The sequence below is a fragment of the Panicum virgatum genome, chromosome 1K (genome assembly GCF_016808335.1).
Source record: "Panicum virgatum strain AP13 chromosome 1K, P.virgatum_v5, whole genome shotgun sequence".
In the NCBI taxonomy this organism is placed as follows: Eukaryota; Viridiplantae; Streptophyta; class Magnoliopsida; order Poales; family Poaceae; genus Panicum; species Panicum virgatum.
Genome location: NC_053136.1, coordinates 50726640 through 50740604, shown reverse-complemented (window position 1 = coordinate 50740604; position 13965 = coordinate 50726640). Strand labels below are relative to the sequence as shown.

Here is a 13965-nt window from a genome sequence, read left to right as displayed (position 1 = left end):
GCGCTGAAGGACTGCGCGAACAGAGGAGCAGCAGCGGCAAGCATGGCTGCCGGTTGGGGCTGAGGACGAGGGGCCCCCCTGACCCTGAAACGGCCACATCGGGATGCGCCCTGGCCATGGGGCGCTGAAGGATGGCCAGGGCGTACCTCCAGGACCAGGAGCAGGAGTGGGAGCCGGAGTCGGGGTCAGAGTGCCCCGACGGCCTCCACCAGTACCACCAAAGGTAGCGCCGCCAGCACCACCACCACGTCCGCCCCGACGACGACGCCCGCGACCTCCCCACTCCCGGTCTGGCCGGTGAGAGGAGCACCAAGGAGGGGGTCGGTCCGGGATCCAGATCCAGAGGGCGGAGACTGGTGGGTCTTGACGGCAAGAAGGACCGCGGCGAGAGCAGCTTCGGCAGTAGCAGCGCCGGCGGCGATCGGCTGCCCGCTGAAGGCGGTGGCGGCGAACGGCGCGGCCGCGGGGGGCATCCCGAACGCATGCCACGCGGCGGCGAGGGAGGCAGCGGCCCGCGCTGGGTCCCTGGGCGCGACGGCGTGCACGGCGGCGAGGGAGGCGGCGGCCCGCGCGGCCTGCGCGACGTGCGCGGCGGCGGCCTGCGAGGCTGGGGCGGCGCCGGCGCCCTGGGGCGGCCATGCGCATGCGCCGGGGGCGCCCGTGCCAGTCGCGGCGGCGGCAGCGGCCTGGAAGGGCCACGCGCGCGAAGAGGCCGGGGCCAGAGGAGGGAGGGCCCCGCCAGCCGCGCCCGCGTGGGCAGCGGCGGCAGCAGTAGTGGTTGCGCCGGCCGTGGGAGCAGCAAAGGAGGCGGCGGCAGCCCCCTGGGGCCACGCCCCAGCGGCAGCAGAGGAGGGCGCGGCTGCCGCGCCCGTGGCAGGGGGCAGCCGCGTGGCAAGCAGCAGGCAGGCAGTAGCAGGGGGCGGTGGCAGCTGGGCCGGCCCAGGGGGCGGCGCGTGCGGCCCAGCCCCTTCCGCGCCCCCGGGCTCGTCCGCAGCGGCGACCCCTGCGGCCCCGCCCGCACCCCCGACCACGGCGCGCGGCAGCCGCGACAGCTGCGGCACCCGGGTCTGGCAGGGGAGCGAGGGCAGCGACAGGAGACCAGGTGAGGGCCGGAGCAGGGGAGGCGGCGGCGGCAGGGTCCGGGACCCCTTCGCCCGCTGCGCCCCCCGCGCGCGCGCCAGGAGCGGCGGCGGCAGGGCCAGGCAGGGGCCCGAGGGCGGCCGCGCCCCGACGGCCCCCGACGGCGGCAAGAGCAGCGGCTGCGGAGCCGGCGTCGGCGGCGGCGGATCGGAACAGAGAGGTCGCGGATCCAGCGTCGTGATGCCAGGCGCGCGAAGCAGAGGAAAGGGCGCCGCCGGCAGCAGAGGAAGGTGCGCCGCCTGCAGCAGAGGAGAGTGGAGGGAAGGAGGAGAGGGGAGGTGGCGCCGGCGGCCGGCCAGCCATGGCGGCGGCGGCGGCGGCGGCTGCTCGAGAGAGGAGAGAGGAAGAGAAAGGCTAAGCTGATACCATGTAGGAGAGAATAATGGTTGTATTCCTCCAAACCCTAAAAGGGTGAGATATATAGATCCTATACATGGACCTCTATACATGGGCTCACATATACACCAACAATCTGTATTATTAAATGCAAGCACATTTGAACCAGCTGGCTATAAAAAGGATATGAACTCAAGTGTGTAGATGTCAACATGATATATAACAGGAGGGTAAGCAAGCGAATAGAAGTGGTAAACAAAAGAGAAAAAAACACTGACCAGTTTTTTACCTGCTATTTTTCCAAGGACGAAGTTTGATCCCTTCGGACACTAAACTTCCACAAACTGCTGCCAATTGAGATGGCTTTAGATCCAAGAGGACCTTGTTCCTAAGAACCATAGCAAGCCATAGCTCGTTTTCTCCTCGTATAGCTGCTGCCGTCTCACCCAAAGGATAGATTACCTGAGTGTTGATATCTAATGCTCTAGCCTCTTGTATAACTTTGCTAATCTGGTAAATATTCATATAGAGAACCACAAATTAATATTCATAATGATGGCAAACATAAGGATATACCTAGCAAGATGAAAACCGTATATTAGTTATCTAAAACTATGAACACCCTAAGTGACCTGAGTATGTATGTGGAGATATGGTAGGAGCCATCAAATCTTAAGAATTATCAAGTGCCAGTTCTGTTGTGAGGATGTAAGTGAGCAAAGGCACCATTGGATGGGACCCAAATTTGGAATGATTGGTAGAAGGGGGAGGGAGGGGATTGGGGACACGTTCACCGGCAACAGCAGCTCATATGCCTAAAATTGTAGAGAGATATGATTAGGGTAAACACCACACACCCTAATGGGGGGGGGGGGAGGTTGACCTCATACATATATATAGCGAATATGGCTTGGAGTACAAGCAATACAATCATGTATGTATGGAAACTATACATGCTAGGCTATACATATCTAATACCCACCCGCATTAACAATATCAGGAAAAGACATGATAAGGAACTTGATGCATGGAAAAGGTAAAGGGCCAATTAGCTCAGCATTATAATATTCTACTACTACATCAAACAATTTGAAAATAACACTGAGTCAACTAAGAGATTCATGGGGAAAAAATATGAATATAGAAAAGATGTATGGTAACCTGGAGAAATTCTTTCCAACCAGTTGGTTCAATTTGTTTTATCCGTCGAGTCAAGCGTCTGGATCTAGCTTCCAAGCGCTCAATCTTTTCTTTTGTAAAGTTTCTCATGTCAATGATCTTTTGGAATTCTTTGAAGCCCTTAGTACTCTTGATTGTTTTCTTCAAGTGTGAAACCTTCCTCCTCTGTTGCTTGTAGCATTCTACTGCATCTTGATGTTCCAGGGAGAATCGTTCTACCTGTGAATGTTAATCAAAAGAAGTTAACGATTAAAAAAAGCTACTAAATTTGAAAGGACCTCCTAACTTCAGACATGATTATTTGAGTAATATTAACCAACATATACGGAGGAAACAGGATTGAGTCCAGATGAAACTCTCACAGAAAATTGCCATTATTCTGCAGATGACGAAATGGCATGTGGAAGCAGGAAATCATTCTTACCGAACTAATTTAAGTATGTCTACTGCGGAATGGGGACTGGTAAGTTGGAGACTAATAGAACATGGCTTATTTGATACTATTGATTGGTTTTTATATTACCAATAGATATAGGACTGCCAATGGTAAGGTACACTAGTCGTATGCTCCTATCCAAGGATCTACCATTACAATTTATTGCTAACCAACCTATAATAAGAAAGATGAAAACGGAAGACTTTTGCAGAAATCTTTTTACATAACAGGAAGTTAAACGTGGTGAAATTTCAAGAAAAATATGTATTGTTTCTTCTAGAAGGTACATGATGAAAATAAACATATTGGATCATCAACTCAGTGTATGTTTAGTCAAGTACTCTGCAACAATTTCCCAGAATAGTCAAGGAGCAAATGATAACCTCATCGTCTTCCGAAAGGCTATTAAGCACTGGAACATTGAGACTCCACGACCAAGTGTCTAGAGAACCATCTGTGCTTAACAAAGAACCATATTCTGATTTCGCAAGTTTATCCCACATCATCTCTTCACGCAAAAGGAGCTGCTTCAGGATTTCTCGAGGGAGCGTGCCCCCTTCAACAGAAGGGACAGCAGGAAGACCTGTCTTGTAGACAGTTTTTATCCATTTCTCTGTGAACAGATACCATGAATTATCTGAACTTAAAGCTACGTAGTAAGATGGCCAATAAAGTTGTTCCCCACTGTCAACTTTATGCTTGCCTATACCAAGTGAATCTTCTTCTTCCACCTGCAGTAAGTATATTTAGGTTCTCCTTCTGCAGTGCCTACACCAAAGTTTAAAAAGAATTTCCATACAAAGTTTTTTTAAAACAGTAGCTTACCATGTTCGCAATCTTTTGATCAGCAAATAATTTGAGGTTTCCAATAAATACAGCAGGGATAGTGTGCTGAATTGAATCCTTGTCCTTATACTGCAGACACATGAAAGGAAGATGGCCACTTTCAAATTCTTCCAGCCGATTTTTCCATGCAGCCATTCTCTCCAGTTCCATCCTTTTTTTCAGTTCATTTCTGATCTGCTTCTCTTCCTGAGGAACAGGGGTGTGTAGACCATTGGATGGATCAGTATATCATTAAGTTTGATAGATCAAAACAAATAAGCAACCAATATTACCTTTAGTCTCTTTTGTAAAAGGGAAATCTCAGCATAATCTTCCTCTGATAATTCTTCCCTGCATTTTCGGTCAATAGATTCATCGGTAATTTCTGAAGAGAGGTATTGTATTTCTTCCTGTATTCTTTCAATCTCTTCTTTGGCAGCAACCATTACATTGCTCCCAACATAATTCCCAAAGCTTTGCTCCACTAGCTTTCGAGCTTCTTCTAAAGTTCTTCCAGAGCGCTTGACCTTAAGATCATCTGATTCTTTCTGATTATGAGTAACTTTGGAACCCTGAACAACATATTCCAACCCCATTAGGTAAAGATCTGGAGAAAGCAGGAACATATGCATAAATATATACAAAAAAGGAAAGGAAAAATCATACAGCAAGGAGGTTCAAAACCATCCCATATGATGCAGTGAATTGTGAGACAAGTGGCTCAAGTCCAGCAAATATAATGTCACAACACTCTTCAGGTCCTTCATATGGAGTCTGAACAAGAACAGTATGCCCAATCGTATCAATCCCTCTCCTTCCAGCACGGCCTGCCATCTGGAATAGTTCATTTGGGGTTAAGAGCTGACGCCCGGCATCTATTCTTTTGCTGAGAGAAGAAATCACAGCTGTCCTCGCAGGCATGTTAATCCCTGCTGCAAGGGTTTCCGTTGCAAAAACTACTTTAACAAGGCCACGCTGAAATAATTCTTCAATGAATGATTTCCACAGTGGCAAGCAACCAGCATGATGGCCAGCAACTCCTCGCAAGAGTCCTTTTACAGCACTTTCTCGGACAGCATCAGGATATTGCATCTTGAATCTCCTGAGTTCCAGTTCAACTTCACTAGCCTCAGTGTCATGCAACAATCTGCAATCCTCAAGATACTCAACAGCTGCATCACACCCTCTTCTACTAAAAATAAACCAAATAGCTGGAAGCATGTCATTTTCCCAAAGTTGTGATAAAGTGTCGCGTATTAGTGGAACCTGCATTGCAAGGTACCAAGAAAATGGCATCAGTTAGGTATGCCACATTTTGGGTTGCACATCATCTAGAAAATAAATAGCAGTTCAATATGTGAGGAGCAAGTAACTGAAGATTAAGGGGATTTTAGTCCATACTTGGGAGCGGCGCATATTGCTGAGTTCATGCTTTGACAACCGAACCTGTTTTGATATGTCCAAAGGGCTTCTATTACCTTGCTCATTTTTATTTGTCCTAAGTCTCCTCTTTCCTTTCACATAATAGAACTCACTCTTTGGGGATGCCAAGTTTTGAAAGTTAGACATCCACAGTTTCCTGTATGGGTAGAATAAGAAAACACAGCTTAAAGTGTCCCCCCTTTTCAAATATGAATTTCACTAAGAAAGTTGTTGTATTGTATAGTACCAGAAAGGAAAAGAAATGCACCTGATATAATTCATATGCATTATTGTAAGAGAGAGGATAGGAGAGAATAGTGGCTTGTATTCCTCCAAACCCTAGAAGGGTGGGATTTATAGTTCCTATACATGGGCCTCTATACATGGGCTCAATATACTCCAACACCCCCCCCCCCCCCGCAGTTTGAACTACCGGCGCAGCGGTGTTCAAGACTGGACAACAAGAAAGCTAACACCCCCCGCAGTCTGAACTACCGACGCAGCGGTGTTCAAGACTGGACAAGAAGAGAGTACAAATAGAGTACAAAGGGCAAATACCCCCCCCCCCCCCGCAGCCACAACTAGCCACCGGCTACGTTGAGGCTGGATCGAAACTCCGAGAAGGTCGACGAGGGCAACCCCTTGGTGAAGATGTCAGCAAACTGGGAGGAAGTCGGGACATAGAGTACCCGAACATCGCCGATGGCAACTCTGTCGCGGACAAAGTGTAGGTTGATCTCCACGTGCTTCGTCCGCTGATGCTGGACGGGGTTGGTGGAGAGGTACACAGCGCTGACGTTGTCGCAGTAGACGAGCGTGCTCTTGGCTAGCGAGCTGTGAAGCTCCGCCAAGAGCTGTCGTAGCCAGGACGCCTCCGCCACGCCGTTAGCGACAGCCCGGTACTCCGCCTCGGCACTGGAGCGAGAGACAACCGGCTGCCGCTTGGACGACCATGAGACCAGATTCCCGCTCAGGAAGACGGCATAGCCAGAAGTGGAGCGACGAGTGTCCGGGCAGCCAGCCCAGTCAGCGTCGGTGTAGACCACCAGCTCAGCAGAGGACGAGCGGTGAAGTACCAGGCCGAGGTCCACAGTGCCATGGACGTACCGGAGGAGACGCTTCAGCGCAGCAAGGTGTGACTTCCGGGGATCATGCATATGGAGACAGACCTGCTGAACAGCGTAGGTGAGATCTGGCCTGGTGAAGGTGAGGTACTGCAAAGCGCCGGCCAGACTCCGGTAGGCAGTAGGATCATCCACCGGAGCACCCAGATCAGCAGACAGCTTCGCCTGAGTGTCGACTGGAGTGGAGCAGGGCTTGCAATCAGTCATCCCAGCCCGCTCCAGAATGTCGAGGGCGTACTGCCGTTGGTGAAGGAGAAGACCAGACGGGCAAGGCTCAACAGTGACGCCCAAGAAGTGGTGGAGCTGACCGAGATCCTTCATAGCGAACTCCCGCTGCAGAGAGGAGATGACACTCTGAAGCAGCTGCTGACTGGAAGCTGTGAGCACAATGTCGTCGACATATAGCAGCAGATAGGCAATCTCATCCCCACGGCGGTAGACGAAGAGAGACGTGTCAGACTTAGCCTCAGTGAACCCCAGTGTCAGCAAGAATATGACGAACCGAGAGTACCAAGCCCGAGGAGCCTGCTTCAGACCATAAAGAGACTTGTTCAGCCGGCAGACCATATCTGGACGACTGGAGTCCACAAATCCCGCTGGCTGAGAGCAGTAGACAGTCTCTGACAGAGTGCCGTGAAGAAACGCATTCTTCACGTCCAGCTGGTGCACAGGCCAAGAGCGCGATAGCGCAAGCGAGAGAACCGTGCGCACTGTAGCGGGCTTCACAACTGGACTGAAGGTCTCATCATAGTCCACACCAGGCCGCTGAGTGAACCCCCGGAGAATCCAACGAGCCTTGTAGCGCTCCAGTGTGCCGTCAGCCCGACGCTTATGCGTCCAGATCCACTTGCCAGTCACCACATTGCAACCAGACGGACGCGGCACGAGGTCCCACGTCTGGTTGGCAAGAAGAGTCGTGTACTCCTCTTCCATCGCGCGACGCCAGTGAGGATCCGCCAAGGCGTCGCGGACAGAGGAGGGTACCGGAGAGACCCGCGGCTCTCCCTCGGTGGCGGAGAGAGTCGCGGCCTGGGACGCCATCCGCCGAGTCACCATGGGATGGATATGCCGAGGATCCCGATAGATGACCGGCGGGTGGTACACCTCCGGCTCGGCTCGAGAGGGAGCCGGAGGTGGCGGCGGCGGTGACGGCTCCGGTGTCGGCGTCGCAGAAGCCTCCGAAGCAGGAGGCGGCGCCAGTGTCGACACCGAACGACGCCGGTACACCTGCACCGGCTCAGCGTACCGCTGCGGTGTCGGGGTCGGCGCCGAGCGACGCCGGTACACATGCACCGGCTGAGCGTATCACGCAGGTGCAGGTGAAGGCACCGGTGCCGCGCGTGGCGCAGCGGGTGACACCGGGTCCTTGCGCGGCACGACCGGAGGTCCAGGGACCGCGTGTGGCGCGACCGCGGGCACCGGGGCCGCGCTCGGCGCAGCAGAGATCACCGGAAACGATGCCGGCGTGCCGGGAAAACCTGCAGGAAAAGGACAGACAGGTAACGGTGGCTGAACCACCGGGTCAGTCGGAAACAGAGACTCCAGCTCGGGGTCAGGAGAAGGTGTAGAGGAGGTAGAGTAGGGGAAATCCGACTCGTCAAAGACGACGTGTCGGGAGATCAGGACGCGGCGAGAGGTGAGGTCAAAGCATCGGTACCCCTTGTGGTCAGGGGAGTAACCAAGGAACACACAACGTGTCGAGCGGGGCGCGAGCTTGTGAGGAGCAGTGGCGGCGGTGTTAGGGTAACAGGCACACCCGAAAACCCGAAGGTGGTCGTAGCGAGGAGGGGTACCGAAAAGAGCGTGGTGTGGAGTGGGAGCAGGAGAAGCAGTGGACGGAAGACGGTTGAGCAAGTAGGTGGCGGTGTGGAGGCTCTCAGCCCAGAAGTGCGGGGGCAGAGAAGACTGGATCAGAAGAGTGCGCACGACGTCGTTCGTCGTGCGAATCATCCGCTCAGCCTTGCCGTTCTGAGGAGAGGTATACGGACAAGACATACGCAGCTGAACACCCCGAGAGAGGAAGAAAGAACGGGAGATGGAGTTGTCGAACTCCCGCCCGTTGTCACACTAGACGGCCTTAACGGTGAGGCCGAACTGAGTGGACACCCAGGCAAAGAAGTGGAGGAGGGTGGAGAAGGTCTCAGACTTGGCGCGCAAAGGAAACGTCCAAGAGTAGTGCGAGAAGTCATCGACCACCACCAGATAGTACTTATAACCAGAAAGGCTAAGTACAGGAGAGGTCCACAGGTCACAGTGAACAAGGTCAAATGCATGCATCGCATGCGAAGAAGAAGGAAAAGGGAGTCGAACATGACGACCGAGCTGGCACGCATGGCAGAGGGGCTCAGCAGGAGCCCTAGTACCACGGACATCGGTGCTACGACTGAGCTGAGCTAGAACGTCGCGGCCAGGGTGACCAAGACGGCGGTGCCAGGTGGTGGAAGACGGCGTCGCGGCAAAAGCGGCAGACCAAGACGGCCAGGGCGAGGAAGAAGGCGAGAGTGGTGCAGCGGAAGGAGGAAATCGAAGGGTGTAAAGGGGCCACATGCTGTCACACCGGAGTAGCGGACGCCGGGAGGTCAAATTCTTTACAGTGAGGCCAGAAGAGTCAAACTCGATGGAACAAAAATTGTCAGCTGTAAACTGACGAATGAAAAAAAGGTTATGAACTATCTGAGGAGCAACAAGGACATTGGGAAGATGAAAGGAGCCAGGAGCAGAACCCACGGCAGTGACAGGAAGGCAAGACCCGTCACCAACCATGATATAAGAAGGACAAGAAGGGTGTGGGGGTCGGACAGAAGAGAGGATACCGACATGTGGGGTGGTGTGGAAGGAGGCACCCGAGTCGGCGATCCACTCGGTGCTGACCGGCGGCATCCGCCCCATGGCGCTGAAAGACTGCGCCAGTGCGGCCTGATCCCACCCCCCAGGCCAGGGCGGCTGCTGGCTGGGTGGAGCGGGCGGGGTCCAGAACGGCGCGAACAGGGGTGCAGCAGCGGCGAGCATGGCCGCGGCGTGCGCGGCGGGCACAATGGCCCGCGCGGCGGCGAGGGAGGCGGCGGCCCGCACAGCCTGCGCGGCGGGCGCGACGGCGGCCACAAAGGCGGCGGCGGCTGCCAGGTCTGCGGGCGCGACGGCCTTGGCCTGCGCGGCGGCGAGGGAGGCGGCAGCTGCGGTGGTGTGGCCCGCGCCCTGGAGCAGAGGAGGGGTGCCCGCGCCGTGCTGACCGGCGGCGGGCGGGGCACGCCAGGAGCTGGCGGCGGGCAGGGCACACCAGGTGCCGGCGGCCGGAGCAAATCCGGCGGGCAGGGCAGCGGCCGCAGCAAGGCCAGAAGCAGTAGCAGTTGCTGGCAGCGGGCCGGGAGGAGGTGGAGGTAGCCTGCCCGCGCTGGGCCCCGCGGCTGCAGCGGCATAGGGCAACACAGCCAGCCAGCCAGCGGCAGCAGTGGTGGCTGGCCCACCCGACGGGCGGCTGCAGGGGAGGGGCCGCCCCAACAGGCGGCTGCAGGGGAGGGGAGGAGGCGCCTGTGCCAGCCAGGGCGGCACTGGCAGCGCCCAGCAGGGGGGCCTGCAGCAGGGCCTGCTGGGCGGCGGGATTTGCTCCTGCGCCCGCGGCCTCCGCACCCCCTCCAGTCGTGGCGACGGCAGTAGCCAGGATGGCGGCCGGCAGGGGCCCCTGCAGCGGCGGCAGGCCCTGCCCGGGCGGCTGCAGTAGCTGGGTGCCCGCGGCGGCGCACCAGGCTGCAGCGGCGCCAGCAGAGGACGGCGCAGGCCATGGCGCAGGGGCTGAGGCTGCAGGCGCGGCGACCTGCTGTAACACCCCGGTGTTAATTTCGATGCTAATCGGGTGCTTAAACCGCTAATTACGGACTTAAGCTCATCGTTAGCGTTAATCGAGTTCGTGCGGTAAATATCATTTTAGCAGTATTCGATCGAGTTTTTGTCTCTGATCCGAGCTTCAAATCAAGTTGTGCCCAAAAACAAAGTTGTAGATCATCTTGTCCTCTACAACTTCTATTTTGGTCAAATTTCGGGTTTCAATGTGAAAATTTGAGTTTTGGGCGGTCAAACTTTGATCAATTTCAATTCAAACGAATTAAACCCGGTTACTGTGCTCTCCAGTGAACCGTACGCGCGCCCATGCCGTGAACCGCGTCGTCGCCGGCGACGCCACGCGTCGGCCGTCGACGATCCTCGCTCTCCGCGCGGGCGCATTCTATCCCTTCTCGAGGCCACGTTGCCCTTATCCAGTCCCGGTTCCGTCTCCGTTTTCCCCACCCCATCGTCTTCTTCCTTGGGCTCACGCCGAGCAAGCCGAGCAGAGCTCGCTGCCGGAGCTGCCCCGGCCAGACCTCACTGCCCCGCCTCGTTTCCTTGCGCTCAGTGCCGCGCGAGCTCGCCCCGAACCTCCTCCATCCATCCACGAGCGCGGCCGTGCCGTATCCCGACCGAATCGAGCCCGCGACCGCCGGCCACCATTGACAACCCCGTCGAGCTCCGCCCCCTCTCGTCGAGTTCCACTTTCCGGCCTCCCTTCGCTCAAATCGAGTCGCCGGTGAGCTTCTCCGCGCGCCCCTCTCCCTTCCCAACCCTATCCCCGCTCGATTCCGCGGCCGCCGGCGCTGGACCACCGCCGCGCCACCGTGGTCGCCATGGCGCCGCCGCTGCGCCCGCTGCGGGCTGCCTCCGCGCGGGTCCCAGCCGCGCGGCCGTGCGCCCCCGCTCCGCCGGACCCTACTGGCCGCGACGCGCCCCGCCCCTTCGCCGGTCAGCGCCGCCACCGGCGAGAACGCCGCCGCCGCAGCAAGCCGCCGCCGCCCCGCGTGCTTCCCGCCCCGCCTCGCATGCGCCCTTGCCGCCCCCCCCTCTCTCGCGCCCTGCTCGGCCGCGGGCCCCGCGCTGGCTCCGCGCGCGAGCCGCTGCGCTGCCCCGCTAGCCGGCCCATGGCCGCCGCGCGCGCGCAGCCGCGCCGCCGGCGTGAGCGGCCGGGCAAAACAGAGGAGCCGCCCGTCCCCTCTCTCTGTTCCACCGCCAAGTGGGGCCCACGGCTCCAGATTTGTTTTTCTTTTTGTTGTTTTCAGCTGAAAAGTTTGATAATTTCTACAAAAATGCAGAAAAATCCTAAAAATACAAACTAAAGTTTGTTAGGTTTCTAAAATCAAGGTCTTCAGATGAAAAATATTTGTGCAGGTGAAATGTCACCTTTGCCCCTGCTTAAATTGTGTTTTGTGTTTAAACTAGTTTATTTGCTATCGGTTGTTTTGTTTGTCTAAAAATCATGAAATTTATGCAGTGGCCTAATATTTGTATGTGTAATCCTCTATAAAAATTTCAGGTGTGGGTGCTGTGCACTTTTGTGTAAGTTTAATTGTGTTTAGTTTAACTGGCTAGGGTTAAAGTAAATGCTTCCCATCGTCGATAAATGTTGGAGATTTTATGTGGCATGCTTTACCAAAATCATTGTTATTCTGATAATCCTTGTGGCTTGATCATACCTGCAGGTTAGTCTTGCTTTTAATTTGATCCTAGCTAGGCTCTTTTCTTTATAGTTGTTGTATTTAATTCTTTCATGCATGCATGTGTTTTGCAACAAAACAAATCCCTAGTTAAGTTGATCCATGTTGTTCTAGGGTGGTATTTAAATCTTTCGAAGCGAGTTTAGTAACTTTTGCTTGATAGGAAACACTTCAGGCTAAAAGACATTTGAACCAGGAACCCGTCTCAGCGCTGAACCATCTCTTTTGAACCATAGTTAGGGCTGTGTTTTATCCATGCTTTCTTGTATGTTTACTGCATTGCGTTGCATCATTTCATGAGTTTCATGCATGGCATATTTTATTCGTGTAGACGCTGAAACCGACGTCGTCTACAAGCTGGTTGCCGGGCCGGTCCAGGAGCCTTTCGCAGGAAAACCGCAGCCAGGAGAAGTCGTTAATCAAGCTCCCGGAGAAACCACTAACCCTGCTGACCTGCAAGGCAAGCCCCGGAGCATAACCATAATTTAAAGTATTCAATGTTTATTTAAGTATTGTGCATTTATGTTCTAGGAGTTGAATGGAACCATAGTATGCATATTCCCTAGGTACCGTGGGCCTATACTAGTATGCAGGTGTCGATAGAAATGCTTTGCTAAATAGGATTTCGGTAGAAGTCGAGTGATTACTGTCACTCGCGAGTTTAGGATCTTGATCCCTTAGCTTTGGCTTGAAATGAATTGTTGAGTAAAGATAAATGGAGACCGGGCGGAAATGAGTTGGTTTTGGTATGGAATGGATGGAAAGTAAGCTCCGCCTGTGTCGATTGAGGACCGTACCGTTGTTGGCCCTGATGACCGAGTTTGAACAGTACTAACCACATACCGGAAGTAGGAGGTAGTCGAAACCGGTAAGCTGTGTACCACATTACAGCGGTGATTTGAATTCCGCCATGCTACGCTGGGCGTGGGAGTTGGCGGGTGTTGGATAGGATGCCGCCTCCGGGTTCTCCGGGAGTTCACCGCGAGGGGCCCATCACCTGGGTTTTAGCAGGCGTAGTTCAGATGCCGTGGTAATGTGGGAACAGTTGACGCGCATGGCCCGACGGGGCTTACATGTGTCGTGTGAGTTAGGTCCACCTTGCAAGGTTAAATCGGATCGATTCGCCGTCTCTCTCGGTTAAGAGAACCTTGGTCACTGCGTCACATCGTAGTAAGAAGTGAAATAAGTATTGGAAGGTAGCGAGGGAATGCTTTACCTGTTGTTCTGAAGATTAATATAATCTACCATGTGTGCTCTAGATGATACGGCGAACTTAGTTAATACTTGATTTACTAATCGGAGCTAAAATATTGAAAGTAAGGATTCAATCCTAGCAGCAACTCAGCAAAAGAACTCCAGAGCCAAAAAGCCTTGCATGTCTAGGTAATGGGCTAAGTATACCCAGAGTCGGGTAAGCCTTGCTGAGTATTAGTATACTCAGGGTTGTTGTTGTAACCCCTCTGAGCAGGTTGTGTCCCGGCGGACTTCGAGGAGATCTGTGCGTCCTGGATTGGACAGCCGCTTCCTCCTGGGTGGACCGTCGAGTGGGCCCCGTCTTCCCCGTGAAGAGTGGGCAGGTTAGCGTCACATCGGTGGGCAGGATGTGGAGCTCACCTTTTATCGTCGTCGTAGCTATCGTATTGTATTTCGAACTCAGTTTTGAACTTCCGCTGTGCGTTTGAACTCTGTTGTTTGTATTTAAGACTTTTATGTAAAATCTGTGTTGTAAATTAATTTGAAGATTTCTGTATGCTGGTAACACCTGTGCTCGTCTTCGTACGGGTCTAAGTGCAATTGTGATCCTGGAGTACAGTAGTTTAATCGGGATTTTACCCGACAGCCTGTCAAGTTACACCGTTTTAAGTGCACAGTAACTGGATTAAGTATTAAGATGATGGTTAGTGCATTTAAGCCGGTTTAATTGGACGGTGCTGCTACAGCTGGCATCAGAGCTCTAAATTGCACTGGGGTGATTACCTTGCAA

The 13965-nt window shown here is 54.3% G+C and overlaps 1 protein-coding gene across 2 annotated transcripts in view; it reads right to left on the bottom strand.

Moving 5' to 3' along the window:
- Window positions 1–13965, bottom strand: part of LOC120641198 (DExH-box ATP-dependent RNA helicase DExH15 chloroplastic) — a 31296-nt gene that overhangs the window by 5172 nt on the left and 12159 nt on the right. For both annotated transcript variants that reach the window (XR_005662175.1, XM_039917211.1), the window contains exons 7-13: window positions 5318–5495; window positions 4583–5182; window positions 4210–4488; window positions 3917–4123; window positions 3475–3822; window positions 2638–2874; window positions 1766–1986 (exon numbers count right to left, since the gene is read on the bottom strand). Coding sequence is in view for 1 of the 2 variants with exons in the window: in XM_039917211.1 (XP_039773145.1) it covers window positions 1766–1986; window positions 2638–2874; window positions 3475–3822; window positions 3917–4123; window positions 4210–4488; window positions 4583–5182; window positions 5318–5495 (2070 nt within the window). In the remaining variant the exon portion in view is untranslated. The remainder of the gene's footprint in view (window positions 1–1765; window positions 1987–2637; window positions 2875–3474; window positions 3823–3916; window positions 4124–4209; window positions 4489–4582; window positions 5183–5317; window positions 5496–13965) is intronic.